This window comes from Sciurus carolinensis, chromosome 9, assembly GCF_902686445.1.
Source record: "Sciurus carolinensis chromosome 9, mSciCar1.2, whole genome shotgun sequence".
Lineage (NCBI taxonomy): Eukaryota > Metazoa > Chordata > Mammalia > Rodentia > Sciuridae > Sciurus > Sciurus carolinensis.
This window is the reverse complement of record NC_062221.1, coordinates 63,085,381-63,110,468: the sequence shown is the minus strand read 5'-3', so window position 1 is coordinate 63,110,468 and position 25,088 is coordinate 63,085,381. Positions and strand designations below refer to the sequence as shown.

The 25,088-nt window shown below is 40.3% G+C and overlaps 1 protein-coding gene across 3 annotated transcripts in view; it reads left to right on the top strand.

The window, feature by feature from the left end:
• Positions 1-25,088, top strand: part of Atp13a4 (ATPase 13A4) — a 132,312-nt gene that overhangs the window by 33,865 nt on the left and 73,359 nt on the right. For all 3 annotated transcript variants that reach the window (XM_047564139.1, XM_047564138.1, XM_047564140.1), the window contains exons 2-3: positions 12,550-12,723; positions 24,553-24,699. In XM_047564139.1, the coding sequence (XP_047420095.1) occupies positions 12,550-12,723; positions 24,553-24,699 (321 nt within the window). The remainder of the gene's footprint in view (positions 1-12,549; positions 12,724-24,552; positions 24,700-25,088) is intronic.

Sequence of the window (25,088 nt, the reverse complement as noted above, 5' to 3'; positions counted from 1 at the left end):
TAAACAACTCCTGAGCTAATTATAATTATCTGGTCCAGCATTTAATGTCCCGAATTACCCTGGATCAGGTGAATTGGGTATCTGACAAAAGTAGAAATTCTGGTCTCCTTTATGCCCCACATTCTCCCCAGCGACAAGTCGTTCACTTCCCCTTTACTTATTCTAATGTCACCAGTTTGCACTTTTGTCTTTAATTTAAATTCCTCAGATCAGGGGGCTTCTTTTCTACCAGTCAAAACCAGAACCATGCATCCCACGGCTTGATGGTGCCATCTGAAGGATTCCGAGGACTTTTCTCCAAGGCTATACTCAAGTCCAGACACAGAGAAGTGACTCAGGTTGTCTCAGCACACTGGATTATTTTGATGCTCCATTGACTAATATGGCATGATGGCCAGGTAGTCAAGCTTCTTCCCATTCCTGGGGCCAACCGGGCTTTTTGCATGTAACATTTCCTGACAGAGACTATCTGATAGTTCTCAAGCAGGTGGTCTCCATAACATGTTAGCACCTATTTGTACAAATAGTGCGGTAGAAACCACCCTTTATTTTCCCATAAAAGAATGTGGAAGTTTGAATGTTGAAGACCACCTGGGCAGCTTTAAAGTGGAGATAGCCATCTCCTTGGAAGAGTCTATGATCTTGGATGTACACCTGTGGGAGCTCTGCAGTCTATCACAGGGACGATATTCAGCACTTTCCTATTGCTCTAAGAACTACAGGTATCACGAGATCAGATAACTCATCCCTGTCTGTTGCAGCAGGAGAAATGGGCCCAGCCAGGGGAAAAAGATGTTTAATAGGATGAAAGTTCACGTGAAAATCCAGGGTTCCCCATCTCTAATCCAGGGCTATTTTTTTCTCTGATTCCAGTTGTTGCAGATCTATGGGTTGCAACTCCTGATAAGTGTTAAAAGTTATTGCTCTGTGTCCAAGGACTTATATGCCCATCAGGCATTGATATGGGCTCCATAAGCAAATGTAGATGTCAATCATTTGAGAGTAAGTGGCCTATTAAAAAATGGTGTATAAAGGTGTGAAAATATGCAAAACTAATTTAATTATAAATAAAAACCCACATGATCATTGTCTAAGTCACAGAACAACACCACTATCATTTCAGGCTCTCCTGGGTCCCTACTTAAAAATTCATGCCTGTTGCTTTTCTCTAATCTGGAAATATCCTTTCACATGACTTCTGTAATTATCATTTCCTTGGCTCTAAAATATCTTTCTATGTAGGTATGCACCCCAAAACAATATTTTTCAAGTGTATATAATTGAAATCAAACTATATTCTTTCATATTTTGTTTCTTCTGCTTTTTAAATTCTTGTGATATATCCTTATTATTGCATAAAATTTACTTTTATTTTAATTATGGAAGAATCTATCTCATTAAAACTATACTTTAAAAGTCAGTTTCTTTGTTGGTGGACTTTTGAATTGTATCCAGCTTTGAACTTTTCTTGTGTGCATATCCTGGTACAAATGGGGACGTGTTTCAGTAGAGAATATACCTGGGATGACATTGCTCAGTCACATGGTATGCATCACTGCAATCTTACTATATAATGCCAAATTGCTTTCAAAAGTGACTTATTTGTTTGTTTCAGGACAGATCTCATTATGTTGCCAAGGCTGGTCTTGAACTCCTGTACTCAAGTGATCCTCATGCCTCAGCCCTCCAAGTGTGAGAACTACGGTCATGCACCACCGTGTCTGGATCAAAATAGGTTTAGTAATTCTTTGCTCTTCAGCAAAGTTAGAAAGCTCCTCATACTAAAAAGGGTAGAAGTAGTGGTCTGTGGCATGCTTTCCATTCACTTATTTACAAATTTCCTTCATTTGGAAAAGATTTCAGGCCATCTCATCAGGAGAGCTTAGTAAGGTAGTGATTTTCAAAATGATTATATCGATACAGACCCCGTTTTAATCACAAACTTTTAGTGGGAAATCAATATATAGAACAGATAGGAGCGGAGTTGTTTGGGTTGAAGGAGAAACGTGTGTGGAGATGGGAGGGGTCTTGGAGTCCACCTTCTGGGCTCTAGCCCAGTGTCTGGCACAGAGCACCATTGCTAGTAGGACTGTCTGAAGATGTAGCAGGTTTCTCTGGGAAGAAGTTTTCTTCACTCCACACGTGGAAGTCAGGACCACATTTGTTGAAGATACTGTGGAAAGGATGTATCATTAGATCATCTCTGAGCCTTTTCTCTCTGAGTTATGAGAAGTTCTTCATTTTCTAAAATTGTATGTTAAGTGACTAGTGCTACCTGGGGACACAGACAGTGATACTGGGGGATGAAGTTCACTGTCATGAGACATCCCCCATGGTCAAAGAGTGGAAACTTTTCCTATGCTTTTTTCCTCTCTGTCTTTCTTGAGACTTTTCTTAGGATCTCAGCTTTCTTTTCTGAAAAACGATGGGTTTGCTTGACAGTTGCTCAGCCATCATCAGGTGCTAACAGTGTATGATTATCATATTTGGCCTCTCTACTCACCAATCTACCAATAGTCCCATCTACTTCCGTAGCTTGAGATCCTGACAGTGTAATCCGAGTCATTCACTCAAAAAATTTTAGGGGGTTTACTATGTGCTGCATGCCAGGGATTCAATCATCAACAAGACAGGCTGAAGTTCTTCCACTCTTTGAAAATGTACATTCTAGCTACATCTCACACACACACACACACATTAAAATACAGGAGAGAAAAGGACTTGTGGGGATTTAGAAGGTGGTGTGCTAGGGTGACTGGGTCGTACTCCAGTGTGTGAAGTGAGGGGAGCTGAGGAACTGAGTGACATGGAGGGCCATGACTTGCCAGGGGTCACTGAGCATTTATCAGGTGGCCTTCAGTCCACTTCCTCTCATAATAACAACAACTCATTTTTGAATAAAACTTTCATAATTCTTATCCCATTTCACTCTTACGATAGTTTCGTGAGGTAAGAGTTTTATTCTTATTTCACAGATGGGGCAGAAACTTCCAGATGATAAAATTAACAAGCGGCAGCACCAGGTCTTGAGCCAGGTGTTCTGCCGTTAAGCAGCTGCCCTTTCTTGGTTCTTTGCACCGTGTGGTGAGTAGGCTGCCTGGATGGGGTGGCTGCCCCAGATCCAGTTTGCGCTCTTATTGTCTTTTGTCTTTCAGATGTTGACCTGGGTTTTTGTTTGTTTGTATTGTTTTGTTTTTGTTTCACACTCTGACACCAAATATGTGGGATTCCCTGACATGACACCAGCCAATTCTCTGGACCTCAAGTGGATGTCCTGCTATGCAACACAGAGTTGGTGCAGACTCCACAGGCTTACAGCTCAGTCCCCCAGGGCTGTCCCCGCTTCAGATGCCAGGCACAGTATCAGGTCCCCATGTTACCCATACTTTGTCTTACTTGGGTACAAAGTAGAGTGGTTCCCATACCTCACACCCTTTCATATTTCATGATTTGCTAATGGTGCATGAGAATTTGGAAAGCATTTTACTTACTATTACTGGTTTATTATGAAGGATACCAATGAATATCCAGATGATCATCTCGATAGGATGAGGTCTGGAAGTGTCCCTTACAAAGGAGTTTCTGTCTTCATGAAGTTGGGGTGTAAAGCCTTCTGGTTTGGATATGTTCATCAGCCCTGGGGCTCTCTGATCCTCTCATCTGGGGGTTTTATTGAGGTTCCATCTCAGAAGTGAGGTTGATTTTGAATTCCTTTCTGTTGAAGAGGGGGGGTGGATGAGGCTGGAGTTTCAGCCCTCAAAGCAGATGGTTGGTTCCTCTGGCCACCAGCCCTCATCCTGAAACTGTTTAGGAGTCCACCGAGTGTAATCAACCTCAGGGTTTCCTGACACATATGTTTAATCTCAGGTATGGTTGAAATAGGCTCAGTACACTCCTATTGTACACTCCAAATACACTCCTATTGTTCTGGAAATTCCAAGGGTTTTCGTTGCTTTATCCCAGGCACTGGGATCAAAGACCAAACATATTTCTTACCAAGCCAAAGACATCTCCAGCACGAGCAGTTTCAATTTCGACATCACAGCAGAGCCTAGAAATGCCTCTTGCCCAATATCACCAGAGCTAGAGATGAGAATGCAGTCTGCAGAAACCACTGTCTTGCTGTTGGGTGGAGTTCCTCTTGCTCTTTCTTCTCACTATGCAGTTTAAAGCTTGTGAAAACCTGTTTAAGGGGAACCTAAAAACTTGTCTGGGCGGCACATCCATTAGCTCAAATGTGAACAATCAGCAAGTGTTCAAGTGTTGTCCCCTGAGACACCGGCTGATGAGAATATTAGAGAGCGAGGAGGAGGGAGTATCTTCATGAGAGACAGGCTTGTTGGGTGGGAAGAGTTTTAATTAAGAAGGACATGGCTTTGTTACCTACCAGTTGGGTGACTCCAGGTACATTCCTTAACCTCCTTGAACCTTATCTTCCTTATTCTGACCCACATATTATCTTCTTTACATGCTTGAGAATTAAAGCTGCATACAGAAAAATGTTTATTTAAAGAGATGGGAACATAATAAGTTATTATTTACAGGAACTGTGAGTTTTCATGACCTTCCATCCAAGGTTGGGTGAACAATTATCTACAGAGAAGGGTGTTCCCAACTTATCTACTGCCAGTGGGTGGAATGGGTTGCTTTTCTGTCAGCCAACCATTGTGATATGAATGAGTTTATGCTGACGGCACCCTGAGCTAAGAGAAGGAAACTCTGATTAGTGAAAAGAAACTAAAGCCCTGAGCACATCTATTTCTTCCTCCTTCCATAATCATGTACCTCTGCTGGGATGCCCTTGGCAGCAACCTCTGCCCTTGACTATGCCTGGAAATGCTAACTTAGGGCAATCAAGAGGGGTGCACTTGTGGTTGTGGATGGGGAAAGATGTGGGTGTCGTTTTTCAGGGTTTCATACACTTGTTTTTGATTAACCATAAGCTAGAGCAGTTACACACTTTAGAACCCCAGAGTCCCCTCTGAAGTCGCATCATCAGACCATGAGAGATGGGTTAACTAACACGGTGGTGCACTGAGCTCCCACAATGACTCAGACTTGTTCTTAGATATACTGTTTCCAGACTCAGCGCTGCAGCTGAGGACTAGCTCCTCCACTTGAAAGCCCCCTTTCCTATCCTCCTTTCCCTACTATTGAAATTCTACCAATTCTCTCCAAGTCATTTTCAAGTAACAATTCTCCTGGAAGGCTTTTCCTAATTATCATCTCACTGTAATCTCTTCATCATTTAAAACTAATTTTTTTTCCTTTGTCCTTTTCATACGGCATTAATATTTTCTGCCCTGAATTATCGTTATTTTTTAATTCATCATCTCTCCTGTTAGTCCTTTGAGGGTGAAAAATTTATCTTTAGCAGACATACCTTACCCACAGCCTGAGATATAGTAGGTAATTTTAATTGAATGGAAGGAAAGATACTTTGTAGGTTTTGTGCTGGGGGTTGCAGTGCTGGAGCGTTTTAATGATGGTTTCCTGGGTGCTGGGTCCTGACACCAGGTACAGGTGCCATTCCACTGCTTCTTACAGTAATCACGTGAGGTAAGACCATGACAAGAGAAACCGGGAGTCCACTTTTCCATGACCAGAGAAGTGACATCCCTAATCTGGGAATCAGAGAGAAATGACATTCCAAACTGAGGACAGGAATTAGGTTAAGTGACATTGCCACCAGCCAGAGAATAGCAGTCTGGTCATTTGGTTCCTAAGGATCTCCTCAAAGCCTTCTGGTGTTGCCTCTCAATGACCGTGAGCATTGTTAATGGAAAATGAGACCCAGTTGTCAAGCTGTTGGGAGTTTCTTCCTTTTGTTAGTATTTTTATTTATTTATTTATTTATTTATTTATTTATTTATTTATTTATTTATTTAATTTTATTTTTTTTGGTAAATCAGCCCAGTTCACACAATGGTAATTGTGAACACACATTTTAGACCAGAACAGCAGCCTGAAGCAGGTGTCTAACTGTTGGTTCCTTCTAGATCAAGCCCTTAGTTTGGCTCTGTTGAAGGTAGGGAGTTTGTGAAACTCAATCTTACCTTTAGCATCTTTCTATCTCATGGAGACAGACTATAAAGAGGAAGAAAAAGCAAAAATGCAAGCACTCATTCAGCAGAGCTGTCCTTAGAGATGAACTTGAATGTCATGAAAATGATGGGACTAGTCAACATTTCCTGATGGTCAAGGTCACAGAGGAGTGTCTGGGGATTCCTTATGTTTTCCCCCTTCCCCTCAAGTAGACTGATTTTTTATTATTTGTTTTTAGAAGAAAATACACTTAAATCTGTTGAGCTAGGAATAAAGAAAGAGTTTAATTTTTGTTTCCATTCTCTTTAGGACTCTCCCTATATCCCTTCTTCTTTTTCTTTCCCTTCTTCCTTTAGTATGGTCACTTAATTTTTTATTAATTCATCAAGTATTTATTGAGTGCTCATTGCATGCAGATAATATCCATAGTGTGGATAAATAGTATTGGAGGAAACAAACTTGAGTAGATCTAATTTGACAGAGCTTAAAAGTCAAGGTGCAGTCATATATGTACCTGAGGTAATAATGTCTGTCCTTTCTCTCTCTAAACCCCATCCACCCCTTCCCTCCTCTCTATCTAATCTAAAGTAACTCCATTCTTCCCTAGGCCCCTCACCTTATGGTGAATTAGCATATGTACAATCAGAAAAATGAGAAATTATGCTCCATTTATGTATGATCTATCAAAATGTATAAATACACTCTACTGTCATGTACAGCTAATTAGAACAAATTTAAAAATTAAAAAAAAGGGAAAGAGTAAAAAAATACTCAAAAATTTCTAGTCGCTAGTGGCGGGTGAAAGGAGGAAACATAGAAAAGCAAGCAAAAATAAATATACAAATTGCTAATTGTGACATTGCAACACAGTATTACAAATGGTGTATGAGATCAGGGGCTTAATGACATAGGATGGTTGGCTAAGAGCTCCGAGAAGCAAACAGTTAAAGGGTACTTAAAGAGGTGAGAAGTAGCAGTCATGGGAAGATGGTGAGGTGGGAGAGGGCGTGGTGGATTCAAGGAAGTATAAATTGTCCTTATGGTTGGGGCAGAATAAGATAAAAGGAGAATGGCCCAAGATGAGGTCAGGAAGGGAGACAGGAAGGAGAGATCATATGGGAAATTTACTTCCTCTCACAGCCTCAGTTTCCTGATCTGCTAAATGAGTTGTTGGGCTGCACTGGACCTCTGCTGACCTTATGGTTGTTATTAGTCACTTTTTGTTACTATAATGAAATGCTGAAGGCAGGCTATTTATGAAGGAAAGAAGGTTTATTTAGCTCAGTTTTGGAGGCTGAAAGTCCAAATAGCATGGCACAGACTCTGGTGAGGGCCCCATGGCAGATGGCAGGAGTGTGCATGGGAGAAAGGGTTTATGGGTGTCTAGACACAGGAAGCCAGAGAACAACTCTAGGGATCAGGCTCAGGTGTTTATAACAAACTCCTGAACTCACCCCAGGAGACCAGTATTCTATTCTGTTTCTTACCAGGACATCTCTTCCTCACCCTGGCTGGTTCTTTCGTCTGTAACTTCAGATACTCCCAGTTAGATTATCCATAACCTTGGGTTTGTGACACACTCTGGACGTTTGTCCATGTTGTGTGGCATTAGCTTAGTTATTTCAATAGTTCTTTGTAATAATGTGATGAACCCACCACCCAAATGAAAACTGGGGCCTTGACAATAACCTGCATTTAACTATGTGACCTGTCATTCACCTGCCTGGCCCCAAGCAGGTCCTCTATGCGACTTTGTCACACCCTCACCACCCTTTCTGTATGGTTTAATTTTTTTCAAATTGTATCCCAAAAGTATGCTTTAAGTAGTTTAAGTTGCTTTTAACTCTATGAAATGGTCATGATGTGGTTTTAGTTCTTGGCATTGTGTCTACCATGCTGCCGCGTGCCCCTGTGGTCCACGTGCATGAGGTGTGGCCTTCAACCCCTTGTATAGATACAGAGCGTGACAGCATCTCTTACTGGGTGGAGTTTGGGCTATTTCCTGCGATATTTTGAACATGTCTTTTTGTGCTCTCTGCCTGATTCTTACAGTACAAGAATGTGGAGACGATATTGCCACAATTTCTAATTTATTTGGAAGAAAAAACAGAAATCGTTATTTTTGTGTGAAAATAACTGGGGGACCAATTTAAAAACTTAAGAAATACTTAGCAGGTCAACAGGCCATTCTTTGTGAGCCTCCGGATTTCTGGATTAGGTCATGCAGTAGGAGAATTTCTCACCTGAATTTCAAAGTCACATTAAGTTAGAAGCTTGGGAAGTTCTCCTTTGTACTAAAGAATGGGAAACAAGAAACTACTGAAGCAGAAATTTTAATAGGTATTGGAGTGAAGGTAAGCAGCAAGGTAAATCGCATTCATTTGACACAATTTGTTGTAATGCATGGAAATTACAGCAAAACATTCTTTTCACACCCAACATTTGGAAATAAGGGAAAAGAGATTATCTTCAGGGAGGTAAATTATAAAAATGGAATCTTTCAAAGCCTTCAAATATTAAATGAAGCCTGTCTAAATGTCTTAAATGCAAAATGTCTTCAACAAACTAAATGGCTCCCAGGCCAACAAGAGTTGACTGTCATTTGATTGAATGTATTAATGTGTTTAAAGAGGGCACCTATCAATCACGATGAGAGATGGTCAGAGAAGATTCCAGAGCCCATTGTAAGCACTGTGCAGGACAACCATGACTGTGGATGTGCTGCTGGGGAGGGAATGTGATCCTAATGCCAACCCCTACGTTGTTCTGGTTGGTGGACAGTTTCATCTGTTCCTCTCTCCGTGTGCCCTGGTCTCTGAGATCTGCTGATCTCTAATCTTTCCTGTGGAGGATGGTGCTGTCAGCAGTTTCTGGGACTGGAAGGCTGACAGCCACTCTCAGGATTTGGTGATCCCCATGTGATGACATCACACTAGAAAACCTTCTTCAGAGACAGTCACAGACCTGGGTCCTGCTCCATGTGTCACCCTGCCCTGCATTTCCATGTTCTTAGGTCTATGCTTCTGTATTCACCAAGTGCTCACCTCATGTCAAACCCTAAATCAAAGTGCTGAGGGTAAATTCTGAAAGATTAACTAGATTCAGCCTCATGAGTCCTCTAGAGCAGGGCCTTATCGAGGGACTGGGAACAACCCTGAAAATCTATGGAGAGGTGTGCGTATTTTTCTAGAGAGTCCATAGGTTTGGATTCTCTGTTGACCTTCTACTGACTGAGGAAGTTTAAACCATTGCTTTGGAACTACAGTTTGGCTTCCTGTGGGGAGAAGGCCTGGACACCTGGAAGCCAAAATTTAAGCACTTAAAGATGCAAAGGACCTGAATGTGCAGAGACAGAGGAAGGAGAAGAATGTGTGGGTAAAAAAAAGGATTAAGAAAGGAACATTGTGCTTGTCTGTAATGCCCACAGCCTGCCGTGAGTTTAATTATTTGTGTAATTTTTTTTGAAAATTTCCTAATGTTCTCTTTTTTTTTGGCTCACTGATCCCTTTTTTTGTGGGAGGTGAGAGTGCATGGTGGCAGGGGTAGTTCCTCAAGCATGTTCAGGGACATGGAAGGCACTCTATAAAAGTAGGAAGTAAATTGCTATGAGATGATAATAATAACACTATGCAAATTTTTGTAATTTTAAACCCAATATCTGTTAGTAATTCCTATAATGCAATTCACTTCAAGTCAGTACAACTCAACTCACTTCAAGAAGTAATAATTGAACATTCCTGGCCCACATTTTTTTTCAGCCTTTCTATAGAAAATTTAGTAATGTATTATGGTTCATGAGCCAGTGAATGAAGTGTTTATAGTGTCCAGCAGCCTGAGAGCAGGGAAGCTTTTAGAGTGGCATTGTGGGATAACAGAGGGATTTGCTGGGCCTGCCTGGAACACTTTTGTCTACTCTCGTTATTCCAGTGTTATTAGTAGCAACTCATTCAGAGGACAATTTATATGGTCACCTTTCTTTAAAACCCTTTTATTCCTCTTTGTTTAATATTTCTATTTGTGTCTCCCTTCCCTCCAAACTAATGAGCTCCTTGAGGCTAGAGACATTGTCTCATTTATCTCTGGGTCATGCACATGCCCGCTATTTGGCAGACACTTAATAGACATCAGTTAAATTAAACTGAAATTAAAGATAGAATGAAGAAGAGCATTCCAGTAGAAATCCCAGCCCACATTATCTTCCATGTGCTTCAGAGGTCTACAGTGGAGGCCCAGTGTTGAGTTACTTAGGAGCTTTATGCCTTCAGAAACTTATTTCATCTTTCTTAACTAAATAGGGGACTATGTGTAAAGTACTTAGTGAAGGACTTTTAAGTGCCCAATAAATGTTAGTTGCTTGCACTGCTATCAGTGACAATTAGTTACTAATAATAACTGTTATTGTAGATAGTAACTTGGAACTTGAGTTTTTTAAACTGGAGAATAAAGACAGTAATTCCTGCTTATGTTATCTTAATAATGAGCATGAAGATATTTTGGAAACTATAGAGGACTCTTGTTGCATAGCCCATAAATAGATGCATGCTAACAGAGAGTTTTGTGTACTGAACAGGGTAGCTCAGGCTGAGCTGACTGGCGTATAAAAGTTTTTATATATACATGTGTGTGTGTGTGTGTGTGTGTGTGTACACATATATATATATATTTAAAAGATGATAAAATCATGAGGTTGGAATAGAAGTTTATCAACAACAAAGTGTAGAAACATAGAAAAGCACATGGAGATGATGGCGAAAGGACTCAGGACAGGGAGGGAAACTATGATTGGGACCTGCTCCATGCAGGACAGAGCATTGTGGGGGATACAATGCGGGGAGAGAGCCTTTTCAACTGTGGCACCAGGAAAGCTATGAATGGAGCTTGGGGCTGAGGAATGTTCTTGTTAGTTAGGATAGACAGTCTACTCTGCAAAATAAGTCAAGACTTCTATTTCTGAGTTAATGCAAACATTTTGTAAGACTTAAACCAAATGTGCATAGTACCTAAGGACTCCATTCAGCACCTGTATGAGGAAATCTAATAATTCTCATGAGAACACTTTCAACTCATGATCACAGAACCTTTTCAGATAATGTAGTCTTCATCAGGTGAGACAGAGAAGTTGGAGGATGCAAAGTTTTATTTCAGCTCTCTTGTTCCCTATGAGGCAGTCATAGTGAGAGTAGAACCGTCGATACTAGGAATTCTTGGGGTGAACTGTCAAAGAATCAGGGGTTAGGATTTCAGACCTGTTTCAATGAAATAGGATGCAGTTGAAGCAGCAGCAGCAGTGAATACTGAAGCAGCACTTGTGTGGATTAAGTCTTTTAAACCTCATGGCAAACCTGAAAGGTGGGTATTATCACTACCCACATTTTACTGATAAAAAACAGAGGAAGGAAGAGATTACATAAGTTAGTGAAGTTCACATACCCAGCAAGTGGCAGAGCTAGTCTCTGAACTCAAAGTGTCTTGGTCCAGAGAATGTACTTTTAACCAGAATATTCTACTACTTCTCAATTTTATAATTGGTATAAAGAATATCTATGATTTTGTGAAAAGTAGTTGTGAGACTGAGGCCATAAACTTCAAAGGGTACTTTTCTATTCTGTTCCAGACTTTTCTTGGAAAGAATTTTGTCTAGATTAGACACATATTAGAGATGAAACTCTTATCTTGTTCAAATTTATATTGTCTAGGATCTAACAATATCCTTTCATGGCACATAACAGGTAACAGGTGCTCAATAACATAAATTGAAGCAAACAGAGAATCTCTATGTATTGTCCCTTGTGATGTAAAATTATTTTTGTAACATAACCCGGGAGGAACATGGGGACATAGAACTCTACCCCAAACTCCCAAATGCAAGTTAACTGTTAACCCTCTTGTGATCAAATTCTTTCACTGAATCCTGACTCCAAACTCAAGGCCTGATTCCAGTCTCCCCTACCCATGAAGTTTGCTGGTTCCAGCCAAGGGGGTCACTTGGTCACTGTGCTGGCTAGCTCTCCAAGCTCTCATGGCTTGTGGACCTGTCTGTTATAGCTATGAATCAAACTCAAGACTTGACTGCTAGCAGAATTGGGTTTGAATCTTAGCAGCTGAATTGACTGTGAGACCTTGGACACTTGGTCCCATTCAGACATTCTGAACTCAGCCGGTAGTTTGTGAAATGAGGGTAACAGTATCTTATTTCAGGGATCATCAGGATAATTGGGAGACTTTAATAAGTCCATATACCTGAATGTCTGGTATTGTGGTACAGCGCTTGACTCAGGGCTGCTGAGGACCCAAATTGTCAAAATTGATTTTCCTTGGAGGTGTGGGATCATGTCTGAAATTTCTTTGTCAGGAATCCTGCTCCACTCTTTCAATCTCTCTCCCTGTCTTCCCCTCACCCTTGTCAACACTCCATCTCTGCCCCCATTCATTGCTAAAATCAGTATTTGTTCATTTATTTATTGTGCGCAACCAATATTTAGAGTCATTTTGATTCTGTTTCAGGAAATATTTGGCTATCGGACTCAAAGCTGCCGGCAAGCCCTCTGCCTGGCTGGGTCCATCGTATCATTTGGAATCCTCCCCTTGGTGTTTTATTGGAGACCAGCTTGGTATGTCTGGGCAAACTGTGTTCCATGTTCCTTGCAAGAAGCGGACATTGTGTTACTGAGGACGACGGTAAGTGTCTAGCTGGTTTTGTACCTAGCTGGTGACCCCTTTTCCTGGATACCATGCTGCGGGGTGGCTCGGGACATGTGGACAAGGTGTGTGGCAGGTGGAGACTCCAGTTTTATTAGGTCTGGTCATGGCCTTGTATCTACTGGGAATTCAATAATTTGTATATGATGGGATTTAAGAAGACCTATATCATAGCAGATTCTTTTAAAAATGGTGACTTGTGTGAATGTTAGAGAATAACCATGTTAATAGCGAAAGATATTAGGGTTGTGAAGTAGTTAAGTCAGTTACAGGTTACAAAATTTACACTCTTACTTAAAGCCTGATGTACGGTGCCTGTTCCCTCTGTGGAGTGACTTTAGAGGAAAGGAGAGAGGAGCTGGGGAGACGGTAGGGAGCATCCCTCTGTGGACTCCACAGGGAAGTGAATTTTTTTTTTTTTTCCTTTCTTTTTTTTTTTTTATTGTATACAAATGGGATACATGTTGTTTCTCTATTTGTACATAGAGTCAAGGCATACCATTTGTGTAATCATACGTTTACATAGGGCAATGATGTTTATTTTTTTTTAGGGAAGTGAATTTCTAACTTGTGAATTGCTGCTCTCCCAGTTCCTGCACGTGGTAGGGATCTCACTAACCTGGGGTGGCTGATGGCCTGATCTGGATATACTTGCCAAAGGAAGGAAAGGACAGTCTCATACAGCACTCCCCTCTGACTGACTCACTAATTCTAACAAGGCACCTTCCTAAATGACCCAGAATGTCAAACAAATTCCTGATATATCAACTTCTGTTGGGAGCATAGCTTCTTTTTATATATAGCAGTCTTTTTAGATAGACATTCTATTTAACACTGTAAGAAGGAAGGATAGCAACAAGCTTTGTAACTAGCAAAAAAAAAAAAAAAATGTTGCAATCTGAAATCTGACAGAGCTTGGGCTAACCTTCCAGGACACTGGGATGTGAATAAAGTTTGTCTGCTGACTTACTGCACTGGGACCAGCCCACTCCTCCTTCGGGGTCCTGCTCCCTTTCAGAGCTACCTGTAAATCTCAGCTCAGCTGACGTGTAGACCCTGATATAGGTGATAGCTGAGGGACTGACTTGCAGGTTGAACTATAATTGAACCAGAAGTTCTTGGAGAATAAGCTTCAAGACTTCAAGAAAGCAAGAGATTATTGCGGAGTAAGGACGACAGCTCATCTTGATGGGTTGAGCTGGAGTAGTACTCCCCTAATGCGCCAAAGCAGACTTTCCAAAGGCTCATGGAATGTGCATGAAAGGAAAGTGCCTGGTACTCATGTACAAGACTTCTTCATCTGATGGGTGGGAAAGTGAGGCCTGGGGACGTGACAGAATTTACCTGAGCTCATATGTACGTGAGGAGCCTAAGAGGATTAAGTACCATGTGTCTTAGCTCCTAGGCTAGGACTGTTCCCACAGCATTATACTTAGGACAATGGTTCCCATGGCTGGCATCAGGATATTCTAGAAGGCCAATTAACAAAAATAGCTGGGTCCCACTCCCTGGAGTGTTTAATCCACTAGGTTTGGATGGGGCCAGGAGTTTGCATGTTCAGCAGGTTCTCAGGTACTGCTAATGCTCTGAAAAACCACACATGGAGAAACTGCTGCAAATAGTCATAGCTCCTGTTTAGGAGCTCTTTTGGTCCTTGGGAGAGGAGTAGAGACTTGGACATTTGATTTATTGCTCAGTCATTAGAATTCTATAAAGCCTACAGGAAAATAATCCAGATTTAGCAAAACATTATAAATGGCCCTCCTTTACACAGCCTGAATATCTTATGGGGTGGGGTAGAGAGAGATTTGTTTTTTGGGGCTCAGAATAGGGACATAATGTTTATTTTTGAAATTTTTTAATTTGTTCTTTTAAATTATATGTGACAGTAGAATGTATTTTGACATACATACATGAGTATAACTTGCCATTCTTGTGGTTGTAAACGATGAGGAGTTACATTGGTTGTGTATTCATACATGAACATAGGAAAGTTAAGCCTGATTCATTCTACTGTCTTTCCCATTCCCATCTGCCCTCCCTTCCCCCATCTCCTCTCCCTTCCCCCCTCCCCCTCTTTTCCCCCTCCCTCCTCTTTTCCCCCATCCCCTCCTCCTTTCCTCCATCCCCCCTCCCTTCCCCCTATCCCACCCATTCAGTGAAACTCCACTCCCTCCCTTTTGAGAGTCAGTATCTGCATATCAGAGAGAACATTTGGCCTTTGGTTTTTTGGGATTGGCTTATTTCACTTAGCATGAGTCTCCAGTCCATCCATTTATGAACAAATGCCATAATTCATTCTTTTTTATGGTTGGGTAATACAGAATGGAGACATCATGTTGATGAAGGACCAAAGTTTTGGAGTCCTTTCATAGAGCCACTCTTCTATGTGAATCTAAGGACCTATCAGGTTATTTTGTAGCATGGACAGAATTTACCTCTACCCTGCAGGTATTTCCATGAGCTCTCAACTAGCTCTCAGAGGGCCCTGCTTTTGCTGCAGCAGACAAAACCTTTGAAGCAGAGACTCTTCAGCTCTGAGAATGACTAGCTAGCTGAGCAGAATTCTCTGAGGCCGCTGGAGGAGTCACGGCATGGACAGGAGTAAGAGGAAAGGAAGAGGGAAATGGAAAAGGAAGGGAGACAAGGAAAGGACAGAGAGGAAAATAGGTAAAAGGAAAATGAAGAGGCAGCAAGAAAAAATCTACCAAGAGTAAAACATTTGAAAAGTGTCAGCACACAGACAGATGTTGCCTCTTGGAATTTGGAGGCAAATATTTTGATTCCAGGTCCTAGTGCTTTAGATTTGTTCTCTAATTTTCAGGATGTCAGTTATTCCACTTAAAAAATGGAGCTGGCATATATGAATATGTAACAATGAATCCCATTGTTCTATCAACTGTAATGCACCCATAAAAATGTGAAATACTCTGTATGTGTGCAGCTAGGAAATAAAAATTTTGTCAAAAAAGTTTTAGAAAACGGGGTTAGTACTTATTCTTTATTGGGCTAGTGTGAGGATGAAGTGAGATTATGTATATAAAATCCATTTGCAAACTGTAAAATGGATTATCAGAGATGACTTAAATGTGTGTGTGTGGTGGGGGGTGGGGTGGGCGCGCGAGCGTGTTATTGCTCAAGTGGCTCCAAAAGCTCTTTGTGCAAAAGAGTTCACTGTGCTTGAGGTGTGTCCATGCCTAAAGGCCCTGCTCAGATGTGTCCTCCTTTGTTGCCAGCAGGCCTGGCATGCCCTTCCAGGACAGCAGACGTGGGTAAGGTGTCTGGTGACTGGGAATCCCCAGCCCTTCTTTATCTCAGCCAGGTGTTCTCTCCTGGTTGCATGTGGCCCCGTTTGCAAATGAACATATACTAGAAATACTCCAAAAAACAAAACAAATAAAACAAAACCACCAGAGCCTTTGGAAGCTGTGACCCACTCTTCTACCTTGTTCTTTGCATCTTTTTCAAGTCTATGGATTCCCCCTTGCCTTCACTGCCTCTCTTGAGCTACTCAGAACAGTCTCAACCCACTTCAATCTTGCCTTTTCCATCTGATTTCAACTTTAATTTTTAATTACCTGCGCTTGTGTGCAATTTTAAATGGATTTCTTATGCTAGAGACCCTTCAAATAAATGAGGTTCTAAATTAGTTTTTATGTAATTAGACAAGAACTCAATTATTTGAAACATTCTTATTATCAGAGACTTAGATAAAAATAAGCTTTGAGCACCAATAGTTTAAAAGTCTGCTTCTAGGTTATTTGCATTGAAATGACACTTTAAAATTTTTTACTTGAATTATATTATAATAACTGGACTGTAACAACTTTCCACTACGAAGAACTGGGTGACTCCTACCTGAAAATGTGCTGTTTATCTATTCTTCATGTTATCAGAAAATCAGTACTTGGTATTTATCATCAATCTCACACTGGTAAGATTGCAGATCATTATCCCAGATACTGATTAGGTAGTCATTTCTTAACATTAAAAAAAAAAGGCATGATGTACTTACTGAAAACCTTCATATTCAGTTTATTTTTGGTTTCCCTTTTTTTTATTAAGCACCATAAAGTACAAGATTTTTTCTTTCTCCTAAAGATAAGAATAATTTACATTTTTTACTTTATAAATTTTAAGGTAGGACTTATTCATTATTCATGCATTTCTGAATTTTAACCAATATTTGTAGTGATGCTACATTTCTATGCAAATAACCTAATTTACATTCATCAGTGGTTTGAATTAAATGCTCATGATGACTTCCGTAGTTTCCGTCTTTTTTTTAGAATCACACACACACACATTTTTCCCTTCACTGTCTTTGCATGTCACATATTGTCAAAGACTCATGATGTGCAAAGAACTTTGTGATGATTCCTTATGAGACCTGATTCAAGGCACTTTATTCTGATGACAGCATCTCCCTTTCAGTTTCAACTTAAGATGTCAGGGCTGGTGACTTTTAGTTGAAACCATAGAAACTCTGCGAATCGGCCATGCAAATGGCATCCTGAAGGCTGCCAGTCCGCCAGCAGCCTTATCAGCCAGCGTGTTTGTGCTCAGGGGTCCCTTGCTGCCTCTCCTCTGTCCTTAGCAGAGTAGTCGCTCACAGCCCACCTCCGACACCAGCACCATTTTTCTATTGGAGTCAGACAACTGGTTTTTTCCATGCTTTCACCCATAAACTTTCTTCCGTCCTTCATCCTTTCACCAGCTTATTCATTTATTAATAACTATTTACCAAGCATCAAACAGGGAACAGACATTATTAAAATTATTGGGAATATAACCATGAACCAAACGGAAGGAAATCCTTGTCCTTACAAGGTGACACTCTAGTGAGGAGTCAACCCTCTCTCTCACACACACACATTCTCTGTAGAATAAATGCAGAATGCAGGTATTCTATCTCTACTTATTGAAACCTTCTCATTCTGCAGACATTTTTATGACCTTCTCTATCATGTCTTTGTTGATTCATTCACTGTCCAAGTTCTGGAGGGAGTTCCTCATCTGTCCTGCATTCTCTTTTAACTCTGTTTTCATTCTGAACTTTGGCAGTCTGCCTTGCAATAAAATGCTATTCACTTTGCAATTTATAATATAGCCTGTCATCGATCATTTCATTTAGTTTTCATAATAACCCTGTAAAATGTCAGGATTGTGTCCATTTTATAGATGAGAACACAGAGAGAACAAGTAATTTTACCAACTAGTAAATGTCAAGATCAGGAGTTCCCTCCCTGTTTCTCTTTCCTGATGGCTGATACTGGTCACAGTGCTGGCTCCTAGACAGGTGTGTGTCAGGGGACTATAATAATAAACAAAGGCAGGGTTGTGGAGTTCATCCAATCACTACATAAATAAATAAAAAATCAAACACTTCGAAGCGTTACTTAGGAAAGGTTTACAGTTAGGGTAGGATTATGTAATGGGATTTAACCAAGTCAATAAAATTAGGAAAGGTCTTCCTGAGTTCCAAGCAGATGAGATTTAAAAGTTGATGGGGACAGGCACATGAAGAGTGTGCCTGTTCCTTCAGAAGAGGAAATCATGTGGGCAAAGAACTTGAACGAGGTCTTCTGACTGTCTGAGTCCTGGGTTGGTTTGTCGCCACACCACATTCCTTTTTATGGTATTACTTATATCAGATTATAGGCTTTTTGAAGACAGAGGTGAGTAGCTTACTTTTTATCTATAGCAGCTAGCACCAGGCCACAGCAGGTGCTCAATATTTATTTCATTTGATTAAATAAATTGAATGAAATGGAGTCTATAATAGTCTTACCATTTCTATTACTACTTTATTTCAAAGATACTAAAGTGAAATGCCACAGTTGAGAAATTGGGAGAACATGGTTTCATGTATCTTTTGGGTACACACTCTCTCCTGAAGCATATCCCTCTACCCCCATTTCTCCCTGGCTTTTTATTGGACATAGAAGCAGAAATCCTGAGATTCTGAGAGCTGACCTCTGACCAATGACTCTATGTTAAGAAAAGTAGTTTTGATGCTATTATTCTTTATAACACAGGGCCATTTATATTGTGCTTTAATAATTTGAGACGTATTCATGTGCATGTCTCGTTTGGTCCTCCCCTATAGAGACCATTTTCCCTCCAGATTACAGCTGGAGGCACAAGCACTTAAATGAAATGCTCCTGGTGCCAGCAGTGTAAGCAACAGGAACCAAATCACTGAGAGCTGAGGGAGAGTTGAACTGAAGATTTTGTGATTCCCTGCACAGTGACCAGATGCCACAGAGGCAATACTAAGAAGTGTCTTAAGAATAGAGGCTGCAGTCCAGGTTCCTATATTTGATTCCCAACCATGGGCAATGTATTTGTTTTCTAGTGCTGCCCAAACTGAATTTTATGGTTTCATAAATTCATAAAACTGAATTTATCGTTTCTGGAAGTGGGAAGTCTAAGATCAAGGTGTCAACAGGGTTAGTTTCTGGTGAGGACTGTCTTCCTGGTTTGCAGATGACTACCTTCTCTCTGTGTCCTCACATGGCCTTTCCTCTGAACACTTACACTCCCGGGTCTCATCTTCATTATATGTGGACATCAATCCTATTGGATTACTGCACCACCCCATGACCTCATTTACCCTTAATTACCTCTTTTAAGGCCTCATATCCAAATATATATGAGGTTAAGATTTCAACATATGAATTGGGGGGTAACAATTCAGTCCATAACAGGCAAGTTACCTACCCCTCTCAACCTCTATTTACCCCCCATTAAGTGAGGCTGCCAATAGGTTCTACCTCCTTTGGAGGATATGAGGTGATATGTGTGAAGTGCTGAGATGAAAACTGTACCTGGTATACGTGCATTCACTCCATGGGCATTGATTGACTTTTCACTATACCCTGCATCTCCAGATGTTTTGCATCTCCAGATGTTCCAGACAATGAATCAACTAATCCACTGCCCCCTCTCTGCTCAGAAAACAACTACAAAACAAATAAACCAAAAAACACAATTTTTCAAAATAAATATGTGGAGTTGTTCCGGGTTGTCTTTTTATTAAGAATATAAACATAGATACAGACTTTTTTTTATGTCATATGACTTCAATGATTTGCACCACTCCTTTTATCTTTTTTTTTTTTTTTTTTTTGGTTAATATGTCCCAATAGTACTCAGATAGTAAGCAGTGTGCAATTTCTCCAATGTTTAGAAATCTCTCCATATATCTTTTAATTAAATCCAATATTCTAGCCAATGTCAATGTTTTTCAGCTATGCACCATGGGATATATTAGGTCAGGGTGTCAAGAACATCAAATGGATCTGTCCAAAATGAGGAAAGAGAAAGAGAAAAAAAAATGATTTGCATAGAAAGAATAGTATTTTACAAAAGTTGTGGGTCTGTTAAGGTAGTGCAGTGTTTTAGAGGAGACTGAAAAATTTAAGTTACCATTACTTTCACCATAATACTTAAGTATTTCACCTTACTCGAGTTCATCAATTTAACTTTGCAAGGTGCTCCCCTGTAAGAGGAAAGTACTCATTTTCTAGTGCCTCTTTGGAACTTTGCAATGGGCTACTTCATCTATTTATGGCAATCTCAGTACAACATTTGTTTGTATGTGTGTGTACTAAACACACAAGAGAAGTTGCAGGACCAGCCTAAACTTAAAATGACCATTATACTGCTTTTAAATTCCAAAGTTTGAAGTACTTTCAGAAAAAGTTTGAAATAAGATAAGCAAGATAATACAATTCATTCAAATGTAAAAGTTTGTCTGGCATTTCAAGGTTCAGATAGTGCAAGTCCCCAGGAAATAAACAATGCCCACTTCGTTCCTCTATTTGTCTTCCCAGGTCAAACATAGGTTCTCTGTGTACATTCAACTTTGGAAATGCACTCTTCGATTATTTTGAAACCTGTTCTTTTAGAGTTGAGGAACCTATCTGGTCAATTCTTTTGATGAAGGGGAGGTAAAGTCTGTTCAGTGAGACTTGAGTGAGTCCAGATTTGCTAGGCAAACAATTTGTATTACTTGCATTACAAGCCAATTATTTAATTAAAATAGTAGTTCCTCCAGTGAATTTAAGGATTTTACAGTTTACTAAATGTTTGGAGGAGAACTGGGAAACAGACTAAAGTGGAAGAAGTCATTTTCAGGTAAAGATGCTGCTTCTCTAGAAAGGAAAAAACAAAGACACTGCAGATTCCAAAGTTCTCAGAGGAAAAATAAGTTCCTATTTATAGAAAGATCTCAGGAACAACAAGTTGTGAACAAGAGGCACAGAACCATTGGTCAGCTAGCATTTGTATCATCCCTGTTGGGGGTCAGACCTTGGACCAATTGCATTATACATTTCTTCATTTAATCCTTCAAATGTTCATGAAATGTGGTATTATTAATACTACTTTCCTGGGTAAAGGAAATTAGGTTGAGAGAGTTGCACAACGGTGTGGAACTGAGATCTGCACTCAGGTCTCCAGTCTGCGGTCTTCCCATAACATATAACATCAAACTGAAACCTGAGAGATGATGGAGATGTTACCCAAAATGACCATTTCGTATTGGCAGAACTTTCCTTCCATACCTTTGCCTTTTTTTTCCCTAAAAAGTTGGGCAATTTGACAGTCCTCAAAAGAATAGTCAACAAGAGAGAAGTTAGTTGCAGTCTGAAAAAGCAAAAAATAAATAAAATATAAAAAAAGGAGAGAAAAGGTAGTGTCACTACCCTACTCTAAGAAAAGTGGTTGCCTAACTGTTGTTACTTTTATTTTGCCTATAGAATTCTATTTCCTGTTATACAGAGTTATTGGGCTAGGAAGTAAAGGAGACAATAGGAAAGGAACTTAAACACAAATATATCTGATCACCTTTGGTTTAGTGATATCACAAGTTATAATAAATGTAGGTATATAGAAGAATTTCAGTGTTTGATACTCACATAGACTAAGGTGTGCATTGGATTAACACTGGACTTGGGGAGTCCCAATAGTCTGCTTTGCTTTTTTCTTTTAGGGCATTGTTGTCTAGAAGGCTATTGGTTATCACACAGGGTCAGAGGGTGACAACCTGATTTTGTGAATCAGATTCTGTGCTGCCAAGAGAGCAGAAATTGTGAGAAACAGGATGTTGTTTCTTACATAGTACAGAATTCAAGGTGATTTCCCACACACAAGTCACAAATACCATGGGACAACTTGTTGAAATAAAGAGAAGGGAGTCAAAATTTGGACTGGGAAGACCTGGAATCAGGTCCCAGTTTTACCCAACTACCAATATCAGACTGGATCAAATAATTCTTAGCCCTGTTCATGGTCAGTTTTCTCATCTACAAAATGGAGATGATACTGGCTTTGAAGAACTATGAATCTAAAATAAGATAACAGATAGAAAAAGTTTATAGAAACTGCTAAGTAATCAAGTGAAATGTACTCATTGATAGTATCTTAATTCACATAAAAGGATTAAGAATAGCTGTCTTCTCACTTGTCCTCACTTGGTGGCTATAGGTCTCTGGTCTTTTTTTTGCGGGAGGTGAGGGAGGTATCAGGGATTGAACTCAGGGGCACTGGACCACTGAGCCACATCCCCAGCCCTATTTTGTATGTATCTAGAGACAGGGTCTCAGTGAGTTGCTTAGCACTTTGTTTTCGCTGAGGTTGGCTTTGAACTTGCCATCCTCCTGCCTCATTCTCATTTACCAACAAATTATGTGTTTTCTTATCAAGTTTTTAAATTGAGACTTCATTATTTGGAAGTCTTAGTTCAGGTTAAATATATAAAGTGACATTCATTTTTTTTTTAAGCAAACTGTAGGATGGGGGGTAATATGGAGGGGGCCAGCAGGGGTATAGTGGACTGTTAAATTCCTGCTCTAATACTTGTCAAGCATATTTTCATTCACTCACCTATAACATGGGAGGATAATTGAGGTAATTATCTCATCGGGCTTTTAAGCATTAAATGAAATTGTACATAGGTAGCACTGTGTGTTTGTAAGGTAGTGAGTGCTAAATATTTTTATTACTGTTGTCGTTAGAAACTTGAAGTTCTTCTCATAGCAAAGCCCCTTTGATGAGGTCAAAGGCAGAGCTATGTAACACAAACTATGTCAAGGTATGTTCTAGAGAGTTGGTTACCAACTGTACCACACCTAAGTGTCCACTAGTTTAGTGGCTCAGTTATTGGAAATTAGTTCTCTGCAGTCATTTGTAGGCTCTCTATTGCAAATTTGATTTGGTTTGATTTAGTGATATTTCCCCTCACACAACCAATTTCATTAGTTTTTTGAAATTTGTTAACTTTCAAATTTCTCATTAGTTAGTTTTCCCTTCCTCTCCTCTTCTCTCCCCTGTTCCTTTGCTTTGCTCCCCCAAATCTATCTCTCCCTCTCTCCCTCTCTCCTTCCCTGCCTGATCGCCATCTTTCTCTTTCCCTCTCAGAATCTGTGCTTCACCTGGTTATAGCACAGACAAGCATCAGACACAGTCCCTACCCAGAGCCCAAGACGAGCGACAAGGTGGACGGACAAAGGGCAGATTGCAAGTACACTGATGCTGTAGAGGAGGGAAGGCCCAGAGAGATTAGGAAGGTCTTTGGGCTGGACTCTGAAGGATGTCCAGGATGTGGCCGTGTCAGGCCTCAGGAAGGGAGAGACTAGTATATTCGAAGCTAAGAAAGCAGCAGGAGCAAAGGTGCAGAGGTGGACACTCCTGAGGAGGATCAATAGAGGAGGTTTAGGACAATCCCTGTGCTTTCTCTTCTCCACTTTTTGTAGTCAGATCAGATAGTCTTCAAGGAAAAAGGGGCAGTGGAAGTAGTTCCCTGCTCTGATCTACATTCCCCAGCATTGATTCCTGGGCTTAATTTCCTTTGTCATCCTGCTTAGTTCCTAAGGTTTATCAGACGTTCAAGTTGGTTTTATGTTTAGCCTTTACCCATTCAGATAATAACTACTGTCATTATCACATTGGTCTCTAAGGACCATTGTGGTATCTGTTAATCCGGTGCTGCTCCTTCTAACTTTATTCTGTGATGAAGTCACCAGGGAATTGCAAAAGGAAATGGTTTCAATTAGGGTCCTGCAAGAAGGGACCTTCTTGGGTCCTGCCCATGCTAACATTGCCACAGTTACCTCTGGGCACATTCATTCAGGCAGTCACTCTTTTTCATTTGTTTATTGTACTCTCATGAAGCAGGTCTCCAGCTCCACACTGAGGGGAGATAAAGAACAATAAAGCATGGTCCCACTTTCAAGGCGATCTGAAAGGACTAGAAGAATACAAGCAGAAAATAATTAGGAACACAAGAAAGGGATGGTTAAAATCATTTGGAGTTGGCATAGTGACATTTTTTTGTTTTCCTCCTGGTTGGCAGGTAATAAAGGAACCATCCTGAAAGAGGTAGACTTTGAGACAAACCTAGAAATGTGGGGATGATTTAATTGCTTTAATTTGCTCACATTTGGAGATCCACAGAAACCCATGGAATGCTTGTTTTCCTTCTTGTGAAATTCTGCATGTGGCTGAAGCCCTGTGGACAGGAAGGCAATGGAGGAAAGTAGCTCCTGAGCATGTGTCTCCTGACTCCTGGGCCTCCACCTGTGTCAGTGCCTCCTATTTATATCCAGATTCCTTAAAAACATGGCAAACCTTTCTCTCCTCCTGAGTCTATGTCTACCATCTTTCAAAGGCATAGAATCTTTCCAAAAGTGTTCACTAACTCCATAAACTTACAGACTTATAGTAAAAGGATGTTTTTCAGATTAAATTTTAGACTGATGACTTCTCTTAACATCATGGTGGGGTTGATGTCTATTTCTGCAGGATGAATACCAAACTTACTCTTCGAAAAAGGTAGTGTGGATCCACCTGTCAACATTAAGCAGCACATTTGGTCTTACTCCTGACCACCCTCTCATTACAGATGAGGAGTATATCATAAATAGAGCCATCAGAAAGCCAGACCTAAAGGTAAGTAAAGTTATGGCTATGGTTGATGCTGGAGAAATTTAACCTTCCCCCTTCTCATATATAAGGTTAAATTCAGGTCCCTCACTGTACTAACTCTCAATTGACAGGATAGGTCCTTGTAAAGGACATGCACCTTGAAGCCAGACAGAGCTCAGTTCAAATCTGAGCTCCATCCTCTTCACAATGCAACCTTGTATACATTTCTTAACTCTGTTGAGTCTCAGGTTTCTCATCTATAAAACAATAATGATGCCTGTCTCTAATATTAGTTTATAAAATTCAATAAGTTAAGGAACACAAAGATCAATATAGTGCCAGGTACATAGTGGATGCTCAATACATGTCAGTTCTTAATAGGATCAGTCCCTGTTTGATAAGGTGTATAGCAG